The sequence below is a fragment of the Tamandua tetradactyla genome, chromosome 2, assembly GCF_023851605.1.
Source record: "Tamandua tetradactyla isolate mTamTet1 chromosome 2, mTamTet1.pri, whole genome shotgun sequence".
Classification (NCBI taxonomy): domain Eukaryota; kingdom Metazoa; phylum Chordata; class Mammalia; order Pilosa; family Myrmecophagidae; genus Tamandua; species Tamandua tetradactyla.
In genome coordinates, this window is record NC_135328.1 from 138,047,547 (window position 1) to 138,063,368 (window position 15,822).

A 15,822-nucleotide genomic window follows, 5' to 3' on the forward strand; every position below is an offset into this window, starting at 1 on the left:
CCTTTCTCTTGAGGGCTTGGGATTAAATACCTTTGGTTAGGGCTCAAGGGGTACTGGGGAAAGAGGTGTAAAGACACAAAACTAGATGGCTCTGGCTCAGAAATTCATGGGGACTGGCAGCCATCGGAGAGCTGCTTCTTTGTTTTAACTTCTGTCTGCCATGGCAATTGCAAATACTGTGTAATTTAGAAAAAAAAAACTGTTATGAAATGGTTTCTGTATAAATATCAAGAGAATAAATAGATATAGAAGAGGTGAAATGATCATTTATTCAACAGGCATTTAATGAGTATTGTGAAGAGGGCACTGTGCTGGGCAAGGTGGTAGAATCAGAGATGAAAGATAGATAGGATCCAAAAGCTTGTGTTATAGAAGATTATGTGTGGAAAATATTTATTTTTATTTTTTGCTCCCAGAAATGTGGCAGAATGAAAAATATTCCAATAAACAGGCAAAAGAGATGCTTTTGTCTCAGTTCTCTCTGTCATTCAGCATGTTGTTATGACATATTGAAGCATTATGAACTTTATAACAGTGATTATGCTGTTCTTTCCAGTGTTATAAACGGATGGTTTAGTTGCATATGAAAGAAGTGGTTTTTTGCCTAATGAATATTAGAAACATAATAAACATCCCTGTTATTTAGATCTGTGGCCCACCCAGTCTAGGCTTTGGGTTGTATTCAATCTAGAGGGGCTTAGAGGTTGTCTTAATTACTGGTGAGAAAATGAAGGCCCGGGGAGTGGAGGGAGCTGCCAGCTTCACAACTGGTCAGTGGCAGAGCTGGGGCCGGGACTCTGGGTCTCTCTCTCAGGTGGGGCTTCTCTGTAGCATCACTTGCCTTCCTTGGGGGTTATGAGGATTCAATGAGCTAACTAATGGAAAAGCCCTTACAACGAGGCTTGGTACAGAACAGAGCTCAATGAAAATGCTACTTGGTGTTGCTTGTATGATTCCTTACCTCCTGTGAACCCTGCTGTCCATAAATTCATTTGACTCTTCTTGAGTAGGTACCACCCCACTCTGGGCCTATTTCATCCTCTTTTGAGCTGCTAAATACTTCTTTAGTTTCCTCAGCTATAACTGCCCCTTTGCTGGCTTCAGAAGGTGTCTCCTAGTTATAGGGCTGCTCAGAGAACCCTCTGTACTTCTCTGTAGAATGTCAGGATGCTGTTGTCCGTTCAGGCTTACCACCCCACCCCACCTTGGGAAAGGTCACTATTTGTGCCACTGACTACCCCACCCCCATCTCCTCATTTTTCCGTGCACCTGTGTCTCTCCACCAGGGCCTTCCTGTCCCTTGAGGCTTGGCTGAGGAGCACTAGTGGTCCGCCTTCCCAGGCCTGTGGGTGGCCCGAGGCCAACGCGATGACTTCCTTCTTGATGACGTCCAGCATGTTTTTGACAGCGGGGTTTCCGGCAGCATACTGGGCTGATGTTATCTCCAGGGAACAGCAGGCCCAGACTCCCCAGACCTCTTCTGCAGTACACTGATTGTGCAGAGCCCATTGTTTGGTGAGAACTGCTGTATAGTGTGAATTGTTTTCCCTGGGCCAGACTCTGCTCAGGAGCAGACGAGATGAGGAATCTTTCATGTGAGAACTTCACGCTCACGAGCATCAACTGTAAGATTTTACTGTTCCTTACTATCATGAACCATCAAAGCCAACTCAGAAGTACAATGAGCATGCCGCAGTTAATGATTTAGTAGTTCTAGTTCATGTGAGAAGATTAATTCAACACGACCTCATAAAGCAAAGTGGGGAAAATGGTATCCATTATGATCAAGATCTTATAACAAGAACTGAGAGGGTGAAAACTTTCTATTAAAGTATAAGTTAGCAAGAATATCCAGATCGGTATAGCAGAGGTTGAGTGTTCAGATGCCTTAAAATGTTTGTCTTAGACAAGAAATCACAGTTTTATAAAATAGTGGCTTAGTTATTTCATTCATAATTCAAGTTAGATACTAAGTTCTTCCTGTGTGGATATGTCAGCTTCTTTAGAGGTCATAGCAATCTCTAAGATAGAACTTCTGCCATTAGAGAATCAGATGTATTTAGTTGGGGAAATAATTCTACCCCTATAACTGTGACAGAGAAAAGCAAATGTTGAGGGCTTTGAGTGTTGTGGGGTTCTGGGGTGGAAAAAGATTGCTTCTGATTTGTTTGAAGAGGGAAGGATTTAGAGTTGGCTTTTGAGGTAGCCTTGAAAAGTATGTGTGATTCTAAGAGGAGGAAATGGGGAGCAAAAGATTTTAGAAGAAAAAACATACACATAGGCATGCTGTGGACAAGTATAAGGTGTGTTCTCAGCCAGGTAAGGATTCGTTTTGACCGGAACCAAAAGCATGTTTTGGAGATATACAGGCTAGAAAGGTAGTGATGATGATGATGATGATGATGGTGATGGCACCTAATGTTTATCAATCACTTGATGTGATAGTCACTTTTAAAGTGCTTTATATGTATTAACTCATTTAGCTTCCTAACAACTCTATGGATAAGGTGCTACTTTTATCCATGTTTTCAGAGGAGGCGCCTTGGCATAGACAGGTTAAAGGATAGACCCAAGGTCCTAGAATGGAAGTGGTGGGGTTGGGATCCAAATCCAAGCAGTCTGACCCTGGAGACTGGATTCTTCTCCACTGATTCCAGGCTAGGAAGTGGTCCCACACAGAAGCCTCAGTATCAGACCAGAGGGTCCAACTCATCTGGTGTTCTAGATTGCTAGCTGCCGGAATGCAATATACCAGAAACGGAATGGGTTTTAAAAAGGGGAATTTAATAAGTTGCTAGTTTATAGTTCTAAGGCTGAGAAACTGTCCCAGTTAAAGCAAGTCTATAGATATGTCCAATCTAAGGCATCCAGGGAAAGATACCTTGATTCAAGAAGGCTGATGAAGTTCAGGGTTTCTCTCTCAAGTGGAAGGGCACATGGCAAACACAGCGTCATCTGCTAGCTTCTTCTCCTGGCTTCCTGTTTCATGAAGCTCCCCTGGAGGCATTTTCCTTCTTCATCTCCGAAGGTCGCTGGCTGGTGGACTCTGCTTCTCATGGTTATATTGTTCTGCTTTGTTCTCTCTGAATCTCCTTTCATTCTCCAAAATGTTTCCTCTTTTCTGGGACTCCAGAAACTTATCAAGACCCATCCGAATGGGTGGAGACATGTTGTCACCTAATCCAGTTTAACAACCACTCTTGACTAAATCACATCTCCAGGGAGATGATCTGATTACAGTTTCAAACATACAGTATTGAACAGGGGTTATTCTGCCTTTATGAAATGGGATTTAGATTAAAACATGGCTTTTCTAGGGGACATACATCCTTCCAAACCAGCACATCTGGTCATTGGTGAACCATTGAAAGTTTCTGAAAGGAGCAGCATGCTTCAGCCACCTTTAGGGCAGTATTTCTCAACTGGGGGTGATTTTGCCCCCAAGGGACCTTTGGCAATATCTGGAAATATTTTTGGTTTTCACGACAGGAGGAAGGACTGCTTCTGGCTGGTATCTGGCGGGTAGAGCCGGGGATGCTGCTAAACATCTTACAATGCATAGGGTGGCTCCCAGAACAAAGAATTTTCTGATCTAAATTGTCAATACTTCTGATGTTGAGAAACTCCATTCTACGGTGATTAGTCTGCCTGTGTTGGGCAGGGAAACTGGAGGAGAGATACCAGAGGCAGATAACCAGGAGGAGGGTGTTATGGGGGAGAGGGACTAAGGGCCCAGAGACAGTAGGAATGGAAAGGAAGAGAAAGACATTTCAGAGGATGAAAATAGAAGACCAGGGAAGAAATTGCGGCCAGAGGTTTCTAGTCTGGATGCCAAAGAGAAGAGTGGAATTATTAAGTGTAACGGAGAAGTCAGGAAGAAAAGCTATTTTAGAAAGGTGATGAGTTTGGTCTGACGATATTTAAATTTTGACATGCAGGTGGAATCGCCCAGCTGGAATTTCAAGAATGAGGGGCATGGAAAGAGAGAAGTTGGGGTTATAAATGTGGATTTAGGAGTCATCTCATGGGAAGCAGTAATGAAAAGGAGTTCTCAGTGGTCCAGGAGCAGACTGAGGGACAGAGGGCCTGTGAGTGAGCCCACCTGAGGGCTCGGGGAGAGGGAGAATCAGGATGCCTGGATGGGAAACTTGGCTCCATCTTTTAATAACCACGTGATCTTGGACATGTCCTTTTGCCTCTCCGTGCCTCAGTTTCTAAGTAGGAGACAGGGAGCATTCAGAGAGATTGGTCGAGAGCCAGGCGAGGGCAGTGTTACCAAAGCCAGGGACAAGAGGGCTTCAAGGAGGGGGTGGTCAGCAGAGTGAAATTCTGCAGACGTCAAGGGAATGCACGAGAACTAAAAACAGTGTTAAGAGCTCATTAGTGACTTTGTGGGGCGTATCTGCTCGTTGGTTTGTGAGCACCACTTCAGTATAAGTTAGCCCCACTGGCTCTGTCACAACATCCAATTATTTATTTATTTTTCATAGTGGGTGACAGAAGTTGTGTATATTCAATTTAAAAGCAAATTAAGGGTATTGTTTTTCCCTTAAGTAAGAGGGAGAAATTAAGAGGGAGACAGAGAAAGGGAAGATGATTAGAGGAGAAGTTAGAAACAAGAAGGGAGGGACAACAGAGAGGAATTCTGATTATTTCCTCAGAATCTCTTCTTCTAACCCTCAGACTCCTAGCCTTGAATGTAAGAAATAGTTCTCATTGTTCCGAACTCAGGAAAATTGTCCAGACGGATTCAGGGAGGCAATCTGCCTGCCTTCTGTGAATACATGTCAAACTCTTCCTGGACAGCAAGACGGGCCTGCTTTGTTTTAGAGCTTAGCAGGAGGAGAATCTGCCCAGCCTCAATGGGAAATGCCTATCCTGATTAAAGGAGGGCCATGAGCTCTGGAGAACAGGGGATATGGTCATAATTTTTCAAAGAATTCTAGCGTTGAAGGTTAAAGCTCAGTCCTGGCAGACTGAACCTATCAAGCCTACATTGATAAGGAAAGTGGACGTTGTCCTTGGCAGTGCTTCAAGCCTTTTTCAGGGACAAACAATTCTTGAGCAATTCCTTCAATCTGTTAAAGGGCATGCTGGCTCTTTACTTGACTCCAAAGAAGCAGGCCAATTTTCTCAGAAGAAGAAACCCATAGGAAAATGCTACATCAGCACAGCCTTACTGCATTAAGAACACCAGGCAAATGGGATACTTGAACTCTTGACCAAACTTATTTTTTAACTGAATGAGAGCCTCACCTAAGTAGCTGGGTCCCATTTCCACTTCTCCCCTGACCTCTGGCTGGGACACTTTTATCTCTTTGGGTCTTTCTTATTTCATGCACTATGTATGTTGAGCACATAAAATATGCCAATCTCTTTGAAATATTGCAAGAATGGCCTGTGCTGTTCAGTTGTTAAAACCTGTAAATGCTCCTTTCTCTGATTTCTTAAGTGGTCATTCAGTTCATATAGATTCATTGGGCAGACATGATTTTTGGAGCTAAATAAGCATAGATGGATATCCAGAACGTTGTCACTCACATTATATTCTAAGTGCTCTTAGGAGTCTAAAGGAAAATTACCTGGTGTTGAAGGTGTTTGTGGGGGGTCGGCAGGGGAAGACCTCACTGGATCTGAGTTGGGGGAGTGCCCAAGGAAGGCTTTCCTGGGGAAGGTAGCTTTGAGCAAAGTACTGAAGGATTCAACTAGGTGAAGATAAAGGGAGAGTGTTCCCAGGGTAGGGGACAGGCTGTGCAGAGATGTGGTGTCAGGAGGTAACACAGAATGTTCAAGAACCTGAAAGAAGGTCAGTGTGGCAGGAGTGCAGAGGACTCATATCTTTATTGATCATTTGTATTTATTCTTCTGAATTGCTGGTTCATGTTCTTTGTCTACTTTTGTATTGGTGAACTTATCTTTTTTTCTTAATCATTTGTGAAAACTATTTACAAATGTTCACCCTTTCACATGTATTGCAGTTATTTTTTTGTGGTGTTTCATTTGCCTTTAATTTTATTTATGATAGTTTTCTCAACCTTTTTTCTCTATGGTTTCTGTCCTTTGGTGGCATGCTTAGAAGTTTTTTGCCAACCCAAGATTATTTAAAATCCACCTATAAGTTCTATATTTTATTTATTTTTAAACTTTTCATCTTACTGGAAATTCATTTGTTTATGTTTGGAGAAGTAGGAATATAGTTACTTTTATCCAAATGGTTAGCCAATTGTACCAATGCTATTTATTGAATAGTCCATCCTTTTCCTACTGTTTTGAAGTATCTTTATAATATACTCAGTTTGTATAGATATTTGGGTCTGTTCCTAGACCTTCTATTATATTCCATTGATTTGATGTCTCCTCCTATGCCTGTACCACACTATTTTACTGCTTGTGCCTCTTAAAATCTGATAAAGCAAATTCCCCACTCATTACTCTTCTTTTCCAAAATGTTCTCAACTAGTCCCATGAAATTATTCTTCCAGATAAATTTTAGAATCATTTTATTAATTTTGTAGATTAATTTGGGGACAAGTGACATCTTTTCAATACTAGTGTTCTTGGAAAAATAGCAAGACTCTCCATTATTTTAAATCTCTTTTTGGGTTATTGGGTAGAACATTTTTACAGACAACATCAGCCCTTAGGGTATCCCAGTTTCATCCAGAAAATGTTACTGATGGAGAGAATGTCACTGAAGTGAAAACTAGTCAAATAGCTGGACACTGAGGATCCTCTAGTGGAAACCAGCTGGACACTGAGGGTCCTCCAGGGGAAACTGGACACTGATGGTCCTCCTGAAGGCCCTCTCTCCTGGATGCCCCAGGCCTTGGCATCCTCCTGGCCGTGGTGCCACTGTGTGCGGGTGCTTTCCTGCTAGGCACACCCTTCAGCCAGTCCTACTGAAGAGCTTTGAACGAGCAAAGGGAAGTTTAGTTTTTCAAACTTGCATATGCTGGGCACCCTTCTCCATGCTTTGCGTGTTACTCACTTACTCATTACAGGACCAGCAAGTTAGTGATCATTAGCTCTGTTTTGCATCAGACTCTGGAACCCTGAGAAGTTACATAACTTGCCCATGGCAGGGATGGTGCAGGGCCAACAGAAAGCACGGTACTATCTGATGGCGTGGGGCTGGGATGGGTTTGAACCCAGGCCTCTCTGAATTCAAAGTCCCAGCTCTTCCCACTAAACCAAGGTGTCAGTTCTCCCCCTTCACGTTGAGAGCTCCCCTGTTCACTGGTCTTTAAATGAGCAAGAGGGAGTTGAGCGGCGCCCCCTCTGGGGGGGGGCCCGCACGTGCCGCTGTTGTCCTGTTCGGGTCTTGGCGAGGAACGCGTTGGTTATCTCTCTGTCTGTGAATTGAAAAGAAGACCTCACCCTGCGAACACGGGTGCACCCATGGATGGAACTGGAGACCACCGCAGTTCTGCTCTGGGTATTGTAAGGTGGGGAGCTCGAGGGGAGCCGGCCCTTTCCATTTCCCACGCGGCGTTGCAGCTGGAACGCAGCTTGGGGGAATGGGTCGAGGAGCCTGCGGTGGGCGGGACCCTTTCGAGGCTCTGTGCGCTGCAGCTGCGATGCCTTGCTGGGAGCTGGGCTGGCGGGTTGCAGCCGCCGTTTTGCTATTTTTAAGCTGTCCGCTATGCTCTGGTGGAGGCTGCCCGCCTCTGATGCTGAATCATGATCCAGCTTGCTAATTGCAGCAGCGCCTGTGGCCTGCCAAGTACCCCGGCAGGCTTCCGGCGCTGCATTCTGGGTCCCCAGGATATTATGGGAGACAGGCAGGGAGATGAATGCTATCTGCGACAGGGCCACCAGGTTGCTTTAGATGCATTTGGCTTTTATAAAAGCCATCACCAGGACACTTCTCCCAAAGAACACCAGATCATTGCAGTATCTTCTTCCAGATAGTTTTAGGATGCTGCATGTCAAACATGTACATTTTGGCAGTCAAAATGCTCTTATTCCCTCTGTTAGAAAAAGCTCCTACATGCAAACTAGCTTAAAAGAAAATGGGTAGATGTATGAGATCAATTATGTCTTTCCCTAAAAGTCAGTATCAGCTGGGCACTTATTTTAGTTTTGAAGCATGGAATGTGTCCTCTTTCTATCAAACTTCCTTACTAGTTCACAGGAAGCAGAGATTTGCATTTCACTTCTTGTGAAGACCAAGTTGCCGTCTTTACTGCTCAGCTTTTGGTGGAAACACAGCTCCCCAGCAATCAAAGCAGGTTGAATATTATGAGCGCTGGACAGAATCCCATTTTGAATTAGTGGGCATTTAAAAGACTGAATATTGACAGCCCCATCCTCACCTTTGAAGGTGGCATGTCTCCTTTCAAACCCTTCTGCTAACCAGGAGACTTCCTGTCTCCTCCCTGACACAGAGGGGCCTGTGTTTTCTATCACAGCTGTGGCATCTCCTGGCTCTGCACCCCACGTGGAGGCCTCACAGAGTGGGGGGATTCCTGTATGTCTTCGGACACCCCTGCCCCCCTCAGAAAGAGTTCAGAGCCTGAATTATTGTCAGTTCTAGGAGGTCAGACTGGATCACCAGGGCACAAATGTCTTGGGAAAAGGAGTGATGGACACACACGTGACTTCCCTGGTTCTCAGGCACATGGGGTGTGCATTGGCATTATCCAGTCTTTTCTTGGGGTCTGGACAAGCACTAAAACCCATGTCACAAGCCAAAATGTTCCTCCAGGATTTGACTGTATGCAATTTTCTTCAGTAAATGTGATTTGAGCTGCAGAACCTCCAGAGAGAGCAAGATTATCATGAGGCTCTATTGCCTGCAATTCTTCCTAACCCTGTTTTGTAAAGGAGGACAATTTTAAGGAGATAGAGGACTTTTGTGTCGTTACTCTGTTAGAGGAATACTTAACATATGAGTATTTGCCTTTCTCAGGATGGTTGGGCAATGCAGGGGCAGACCTTGGGCTGGACCAGTTCTGGGAATGTAAGACTTGGGCTTCCTTGTGAGAAGAGCAGTCAAGGGTTATGGAGTCTTAGGTATATAACCTCTGAGGCTTTTTAAATTAGTGGTCTCTGAATGCGTCAGAAATCAACAATTTCTTGGCCTTACCCCCAGAGACTCTAAGAAGGTAGAGTCTGGATGAGGCTTAGAAATTTCTATATTAAAAGCTGCCTGTGGGATTCTGATGGGTAGGTACCCAGCTTTGGTAGCCCCTGCTCTAATGACACCCTCAATCCCACGCCAAATCTGAGCGGACTTATTCCCGAGGGGATGGAAGCTGAAGCAGAACTGGGTCCCGAGGCATTCTGGCCAGCCGGTGATGCCACAGACTTTCAGAGGAATGACAGGCCAGGGGTTCAGGAGATGATGCAGTGGGATTCTGTTTCCCTCGCTCACTACCCCTCCCATTCCTTTCTCTTAGCCCATATACAGGGCCAACCTTTCCCCTCTCAAGTGAAAACCCTCCCTTTATGCTGGCCCTGCCCTAACACTCCCCATTCCCCACAGCCAAGCTCCTAGAGGTATATTAGCTCATATTTAGTCCCTGTCCTCACTTACAACTCACTCCTCAGCCCACAACAATATGGGCTCCACCTCCACCTGCCACTGAAATTATCCTGTAAATGTCACCACCAAAAGGCCTGCTCACACCGAATCCAAGGACACATGGAGTCTTGTCAGTTGTCCTCCTTCCAAGCTCTGCAGTGTTTGACTACTTTTTCTTGAAACCCATCTCCTCCCGTGACTGCTAGGACATGGCTGTTTTGTCTTTTTCTTCCTCTGACCCATTCCTACCTTGTCTCCTTGGCTTTAGCATGTATTCTATCCCCAGAGTTCAATCTTGGCCCTCTTCTTCCCTCACTTCGCACAGTCTACCCTCGGGGCTTGAATTAGCACCTGGAACAGGTAACTTCTGGGTGTATTTCTCCCACTCTGATTTTTTCCTGAACTGCAGATGAGGTTATCCGACGGCCTTCTGGCCATCTCTACTGAGTTGTCCCACATGCCTTAACTTGTCTAAAACTAAATTATCTCTTCCCTCAAACTGCTTCTTTCTCCGAGTTTCCCATCTCAGTGAATGGCCTTATTAACTGCCTGGCCTTCCAAAGCAGAGACCTGGGAGTCACTGGGATTTCCATATCTCATATGTTACCTTAGTCAGAATGCCTCGTAGATAGCCCCTCCTCCCCAGCTCCCTCCTCATTCAGGCTAGCTTCCAGTCACCCCTGCCTTATTGGGAAAGCTTCCTTATTGGGTTCTCTCTCCCTTCAGTTTTACCCCTTCCAATCCATCTTGTCAACTTGCTAAAGAGTTGTTTTAAAACACACCTTTGATGTATTGTTTTACCTCTCAAGTCCTTCACTGGTTGCTTTTTGCTGCAGGTGGAAGTATAAATTTCGAAGCATGGCATGAAAGACCCTCTGTAATAGGCACCTTGTCCCTTCTACCACTTCAGTTTTACCACCTCACCCATTTCTCTCTCTTTTTCAGCTATGCTAAATGACTGGTGGTCCCCTGGAGACCCTGTGCAGCTCTGATGGACTTGATGACAAAGCAAAGGGCCCAAATAGTCCTCTTAGAACAGTGGTTCCCAGCTTTCACCCCTTTTCTTATTTCAATTCACCAACTTTCTGTTTTAAGAGTTTGGCTACCGTTATTGAGCAGTAATTAATTCATTTCTCTATTTTTCATTACAGATGTATGTGTATATATATATATATATAAAGATGTGTTCAGTAAGTCTTTTCACCTCATGGCATTTCCAACCCAAAGCAAAGAAACCTGATTTTTTAACATTAGCCTGTGCAGATTTGTCCTGGATAAATGTACTATTTCCATTCACCTTTTTAAAGAAATGAAAAATAGTTCAAGCATTCCTAGGAGTCCAAGGACCTTCATGGAACAGATTTAGTCCTACTTGAGAAAGAGGCTCTGCCCAGAGTCCTGGGCGGCCTCCAGTTGGGCCAGCTCTCTGAGGGCTTCCTGGTACCTTTCTTAAGGAATTCACTGTGCTTTGGCCTCATTTTCTCTCCTTAAGCCACCTTTGTTTTTTCCTCTGTTTATCCTAAAAACAATAGTCCTTCCTCTTGGGAACAAAAACAACCCTGAATAATGGCTCTGTAAACTTATCCTGTAACTATACGCAGACACATGGAGGGGAAAAGTGTATCCTAACAATTTTGTACACAGCTCACAGATGCAAGCAAGTGATACTGGGCTTTCGGGCCGTGTGTCCTAATTGCCATCTTCTGAGCAGATGGTTTACTCGGGGCTGTCAGGGTTGCAGGAGAACGTCTGCTGTTAACACCCAGTTGCAGCAAGAGCTTTCACCACCTCATTTTCGGTAGTTTGTTCCCTGGATCCTTATACTTCTCCCTCACATCTTAAGCCAAATTTAGACATTTGAGGTTTCTTGCACACAGCATGGTCTGTGGATAGGCTCTAGGAAGTGTTGTTCATTCATGCATTCTATTAATACTTGAACATCGAGGGGGCCATGGCAAATAAGGTAGATCCAGCCCTGCCTTCACAGAGTGTACAGTCTAGACAGAACATGGGCAATAAAGCAAGTTAATAATAATGAAATAGGACGAGTACTTTTAAGAAAACGCACTGGCTGTTGTCTGGAGAGCACGATGGTAAGGATCAGACCTGGAAGAGGGAGGCCATTTGAAGACTGCTTGCTGATGGCCTTTTCTACCATCTCAGCAGCCAGCTCTCAGCAAGTCCAGGCTCTGCTAGGGGTATTTCTGGACCCGGCAAGATGCGCTGGAGACATGGTGCCCTGGGACATAGTAAATCCCTTTTCAACAAGTGCTCTTTGAACATCTCCAATGTGCCATAAGCTGTGCTAGGAGTTGGTGAGATAGAATTAGTGTTAGATGTAGAGTCAGAGGAGCTGGGTTCCAACCTTCCTGGGAAATTAGCTGAGTGAATTTTGTCAAGTCCCTTAAAATATGTATATATTACATAATCTGCAAAAAGGGGGCAATGAGGTACCGTAAGTGAAAGTATTAAGTAAAACGTTATACAAGTATAAATGTTACTGTTGTTAGTTTCCAGCCTTGCCCATCAGGACAGTTCTCTTCTGGGTGAGAGAGTTATAACTGAACTTCAGTAAGAATTAAGGCCTACTCGTTATTTTATAGAACTACTTTAGCAATATCATTTATATTCAGATACCACTGGACTTATAACTGATGACTCTATTTGCTAATACTTTAAGTAAATTCTCTAAGACCCCTATGGCAACTTTTCCATTCTGGAAATCAGATTTACCTTTAGTAGTTGAAAGTAGCTTTTTTATAAAAATGTCTCTAAGGGGGCAGTGCGATGGTGGCTCAGCAGGCAGAATTCTTGCCTGCCATGCCGGAGACCCGGGTTCGAGTCCCAGTGCCTGCCCATGCAAAAAAAAAGTCTCTAACAAAATATTTTGCTAACTCATACTGAATCACCAATTCACTATTGTATCAATAGATTCATACAAAGCCAAAGGTCCATTTACCAAAATTCTTACCGATTGAATAATACATGGACTAACATTTTAGAAAGCATGAAAACTGTGATCTCTGGGCCGGTTCTATGGAACCAAAAGACTTAATGTGAGAAAACACTTCCCCCACTGTCCCTTCTAGTCTTCTGCAGAGGCTGTACTTCTAGCACTTCTGGTTGTTCATGTGGCTGTCTGGAATGGGTAATCTCTGGATGTATTTGAAATAGTTTGCTTATATTGATAATTCTTGATTTAAAATGATTGTATTGAAATAATTTGCTTATGTTGATGTTTCTTGATTTAAAAATTTTAGCTCTCTGTTGACTTCTTAATATGGACAATGATGACAGTTTCCTTTCTCAATTCCTAGTCTTCCTTCTTGCCTAATAGTTGTCTCCTAATTTTTGTTTAAATTGATAGTCACCATTTATATTACAATAATTTTGTAAGTACCTTTAACTGCTGAGCCAAAAGTGTACTAAGATGACAATTCTTTGATTTATTTTTACAATATTTTGTTTTTCCCAAGAGTCAATAGTTACCTTCTGTTCTTCTTTTTACAGTCTTTTCTGTGTCTCTACAAATAATTATTCCCAAAATATCCCCCCAAAATTATAAATCTTTCTTATTACTCATTTCCACGTGGTCAGAAGCAACTCGTAACCTATCCATTCCATTTTTCCCAATTTGGTCTGGCCATTCTTGAAATTCCCTCCCTAGTTTTCTTGGCACTTGATTTCTCTGCTGTCTGGGATTCCGTGCTTTCTCAGTCTCTGTCTTTCCATTTCGATGGAGCACCTCTCCTAGTAGTTTCCAGAATAAGGGGGTATAAGAAGTAAATATTTTGAGATTTGACTATTGAAAATGTCTTTTTTTTTTAACTCTCACATTTGATTGATAGTTTGGAGAGGCACAGAATTCTAGTTAAAAATAGTTTGCCTCAGAATTTTGAAGGCATCACTCCCTAGTCTTCCACCTTCTAGTGTTTTTGATCAGAACTCTGATGTCATTCTAGTCTCCAGTCCTTTGGTTGTGGCCTGTTTCCTTCTACCACATGTCCCATTCTGGAAGCTTAGGATCTTCTTTTTAACTCTGGTTTTTGGAAATTTCACATTGATGTACATGGCATGGGGGTCTGTTCCTTTATTGTTATGTTGTCAGTCTGGAGACTTACGCCTCTCATTTCTGGGAAATTTTCTTATATTACTTCTTCAATACTTTCTTCCACTTCATTTTCTCTCTTCTTTCTGTATTTCCTGCTGGAAATCCTATGTTGATCCTTAAACATTCTTAGCATTTCTCTCCAATTTTCTATCTCTTTGCCTGTTGTTCTCTTTCTGAGAAATTTCCACGAAGTTTCTTCAAGATGTTATACTGAGTTTTTTTTTGGGTTAGCAACTGTAATTACCATAACAATTATTTCTTTTTATCTAATCACCTTTTCTTGCTTCACAGATGCGCTATCTTCTCTTATATCTGAGATATTAATTATAATTTTTCTTTTTGCATTGTTTCATATTTCTTCATGCTCTGCCTTTCAAATTGGAGGCTTCCTTGATCTTTCATAATTAAGACTGTGACAGCTTTAGGTGCCTGGGTGGGACTTGTCAAATCACAGACATCACTGAAGATTGATTGGGTTGGAATTCAGCCATTTCACAAGGGCATACCTGACTGTCCACATTTGTAGGTCTTTTCTCTGAAGGTCATTTCCTCCAGAGGAGAATTCTCTGATTTCCTTCCTGGGCTGGGGCTAAGGAGATATACCAGGAGGGAGTGGATGGAGTTTAACAAGGAGCGGTGCTGGGTTTGGATTTAAACTTTTACTGAAACCCTCTGTTTTGTGGATGGTACTTTCCCCTGACCCTGTCTGTGCCAGGTATCCCCAAATCTACAAGTCTAGGACTTCCTGGTTCATTCTTCCACAGAATGAATCTCTCCTCTTTTGCGGTGGTGGTGGAGGGGTGGTTGCCTGTTGACTGCAAACATACTAATTGCTCTAATTAGCCTAATTGCTAATTACACACATTTTAGCCAGTCCCTCTGTTTTCAGCCCATGCCCCACCCCACCTTCTGGAGAACTTGATCGTTCCAATTCCCCAACTTATGTGGGTTTCTGCAGCTCAGCCCTTCACAGCTCTGCTAACTCCTGCATCTACTTTCTGTTTTCCAGAATATCCGAGACATCTTATGTGTTGCTGCTTCTTTTGTTTCCTCTGTTGTTGGGGATTTATACATTTTCTTAATCCTTTGCTGTCATTTTAGCAGAATTTTAGGAAGAAGAAAAACTATCCATGTGTTAAATGCACATGGTTTCAATAGGAAGCCCTCACTTCATTTTCACTTGTTTCAGAATAATTTTTTATTGGAGTGTGTTCTAGGGCATGACACTCTTCGTGGCGGTTCATGTGCATGATCTCAATGAAGCTTCACAACCTCTCTGTAAGGAGATACTGAGACCCCCGGCTTACCGCCGTGGAAGCCTAGGTAGAGAGAGGTTTAGCATCTGTCCAAGGAGTATGGATTCAAGTTCCAGCAGGCTCTAAGTTTTACACTGCTCCATAGTGCTGCCTGTCAGTAGAGTGTGTGCTTGTGTGTGTGGATGAATCAGTACCTGTTCACAGGTGAGGTTACGGTCAGCACCTGGGATGGATAGACTTTTCTATGGGTTGAAGAAGAAAGGTCTTGCTAGTCTCCAGCTATGGAAGGAGAGGCTTCAGGAAAGCAAATTGAGCCATCCCTGCATCTGGTACTGAGGCTGACTTTTGTAGGAGAGCAGTGCATGAAGGTGGAGATGGTGGCATGGGTGGGCGGTGTGGAGTGGTGGACAGCAATGGGACAGTGTCCACCCAGGGTGCCAGGACCACATGGACAGGGACGGTCAGAGTGCTGGGAACATGCAGGAGGATGGCCAGTGTGAGGCATGCCTAGTGTGGACCCCTTCCCCAAGGCCCTTCCAGTTGGAGGGAAGTATAAAGGTCAGGTGTGAGAGAATGGTGATCCAGCGCAGCGCACCAAGCCACAGGTGGAAGTTTTAACCCCTAGTTCTATTTGCCAGTGCCCTGAAGAAATTACTCTTACAACACATACCCTAAAGAAGAGGCTTCTCTGTGGAGGCTCACATCTTCCTATAACTACTTCCAGTCACAGAGAATTGCAGGATAATTTACTTCACTGCAGTTGGGCCATGTTTCAGTGCCAAGGATGTATATTTTAAAGTCTTGAATGCAAACTACAGTATTAAAAATAACTAATAACCTCTAGTTGAAATGGGCAGATCCTAAGAAACTTTATGTGTCTCTTTGCAGTGAACTAGGAAGGCTGGTGTTAAGTAATGCTAGTGCCTGAA

The 15,822-nt window shown here is 43.6% G+C and overlaps 1 protein-coding gene across 9 annotated transcripts in view; it reads left to right on the forward strand.

The window, feature by feature from the left end:
• SUSD4 (sushi domain containing 4) overlaps nt 1-15,822 on the forward strand; it is a 158,618-nt gene that overhangs the window by 37,988 nt on the left and 104,808 nt on the right. Inside the window, exon 2 of one of the 9 annotated variants that reach the window (XM_077149157.1) lies at nt 1,287-1,515. The exons of 6 other annotated variants lie outside the window; for them this stretch is intronic. Coding sequence is in view for 1 of the 3 variants with exons in the window: in XM_077149155.1 (XP_077005270.1) it covers nt 1,580-1,625 (46 nt within the window). In the remaining 2 variants the exon portion in view is untranslated. 2 more of the 9 variants (XM_077149155.1, XM_077149158.1) reach the window with 2 other exon arrangements.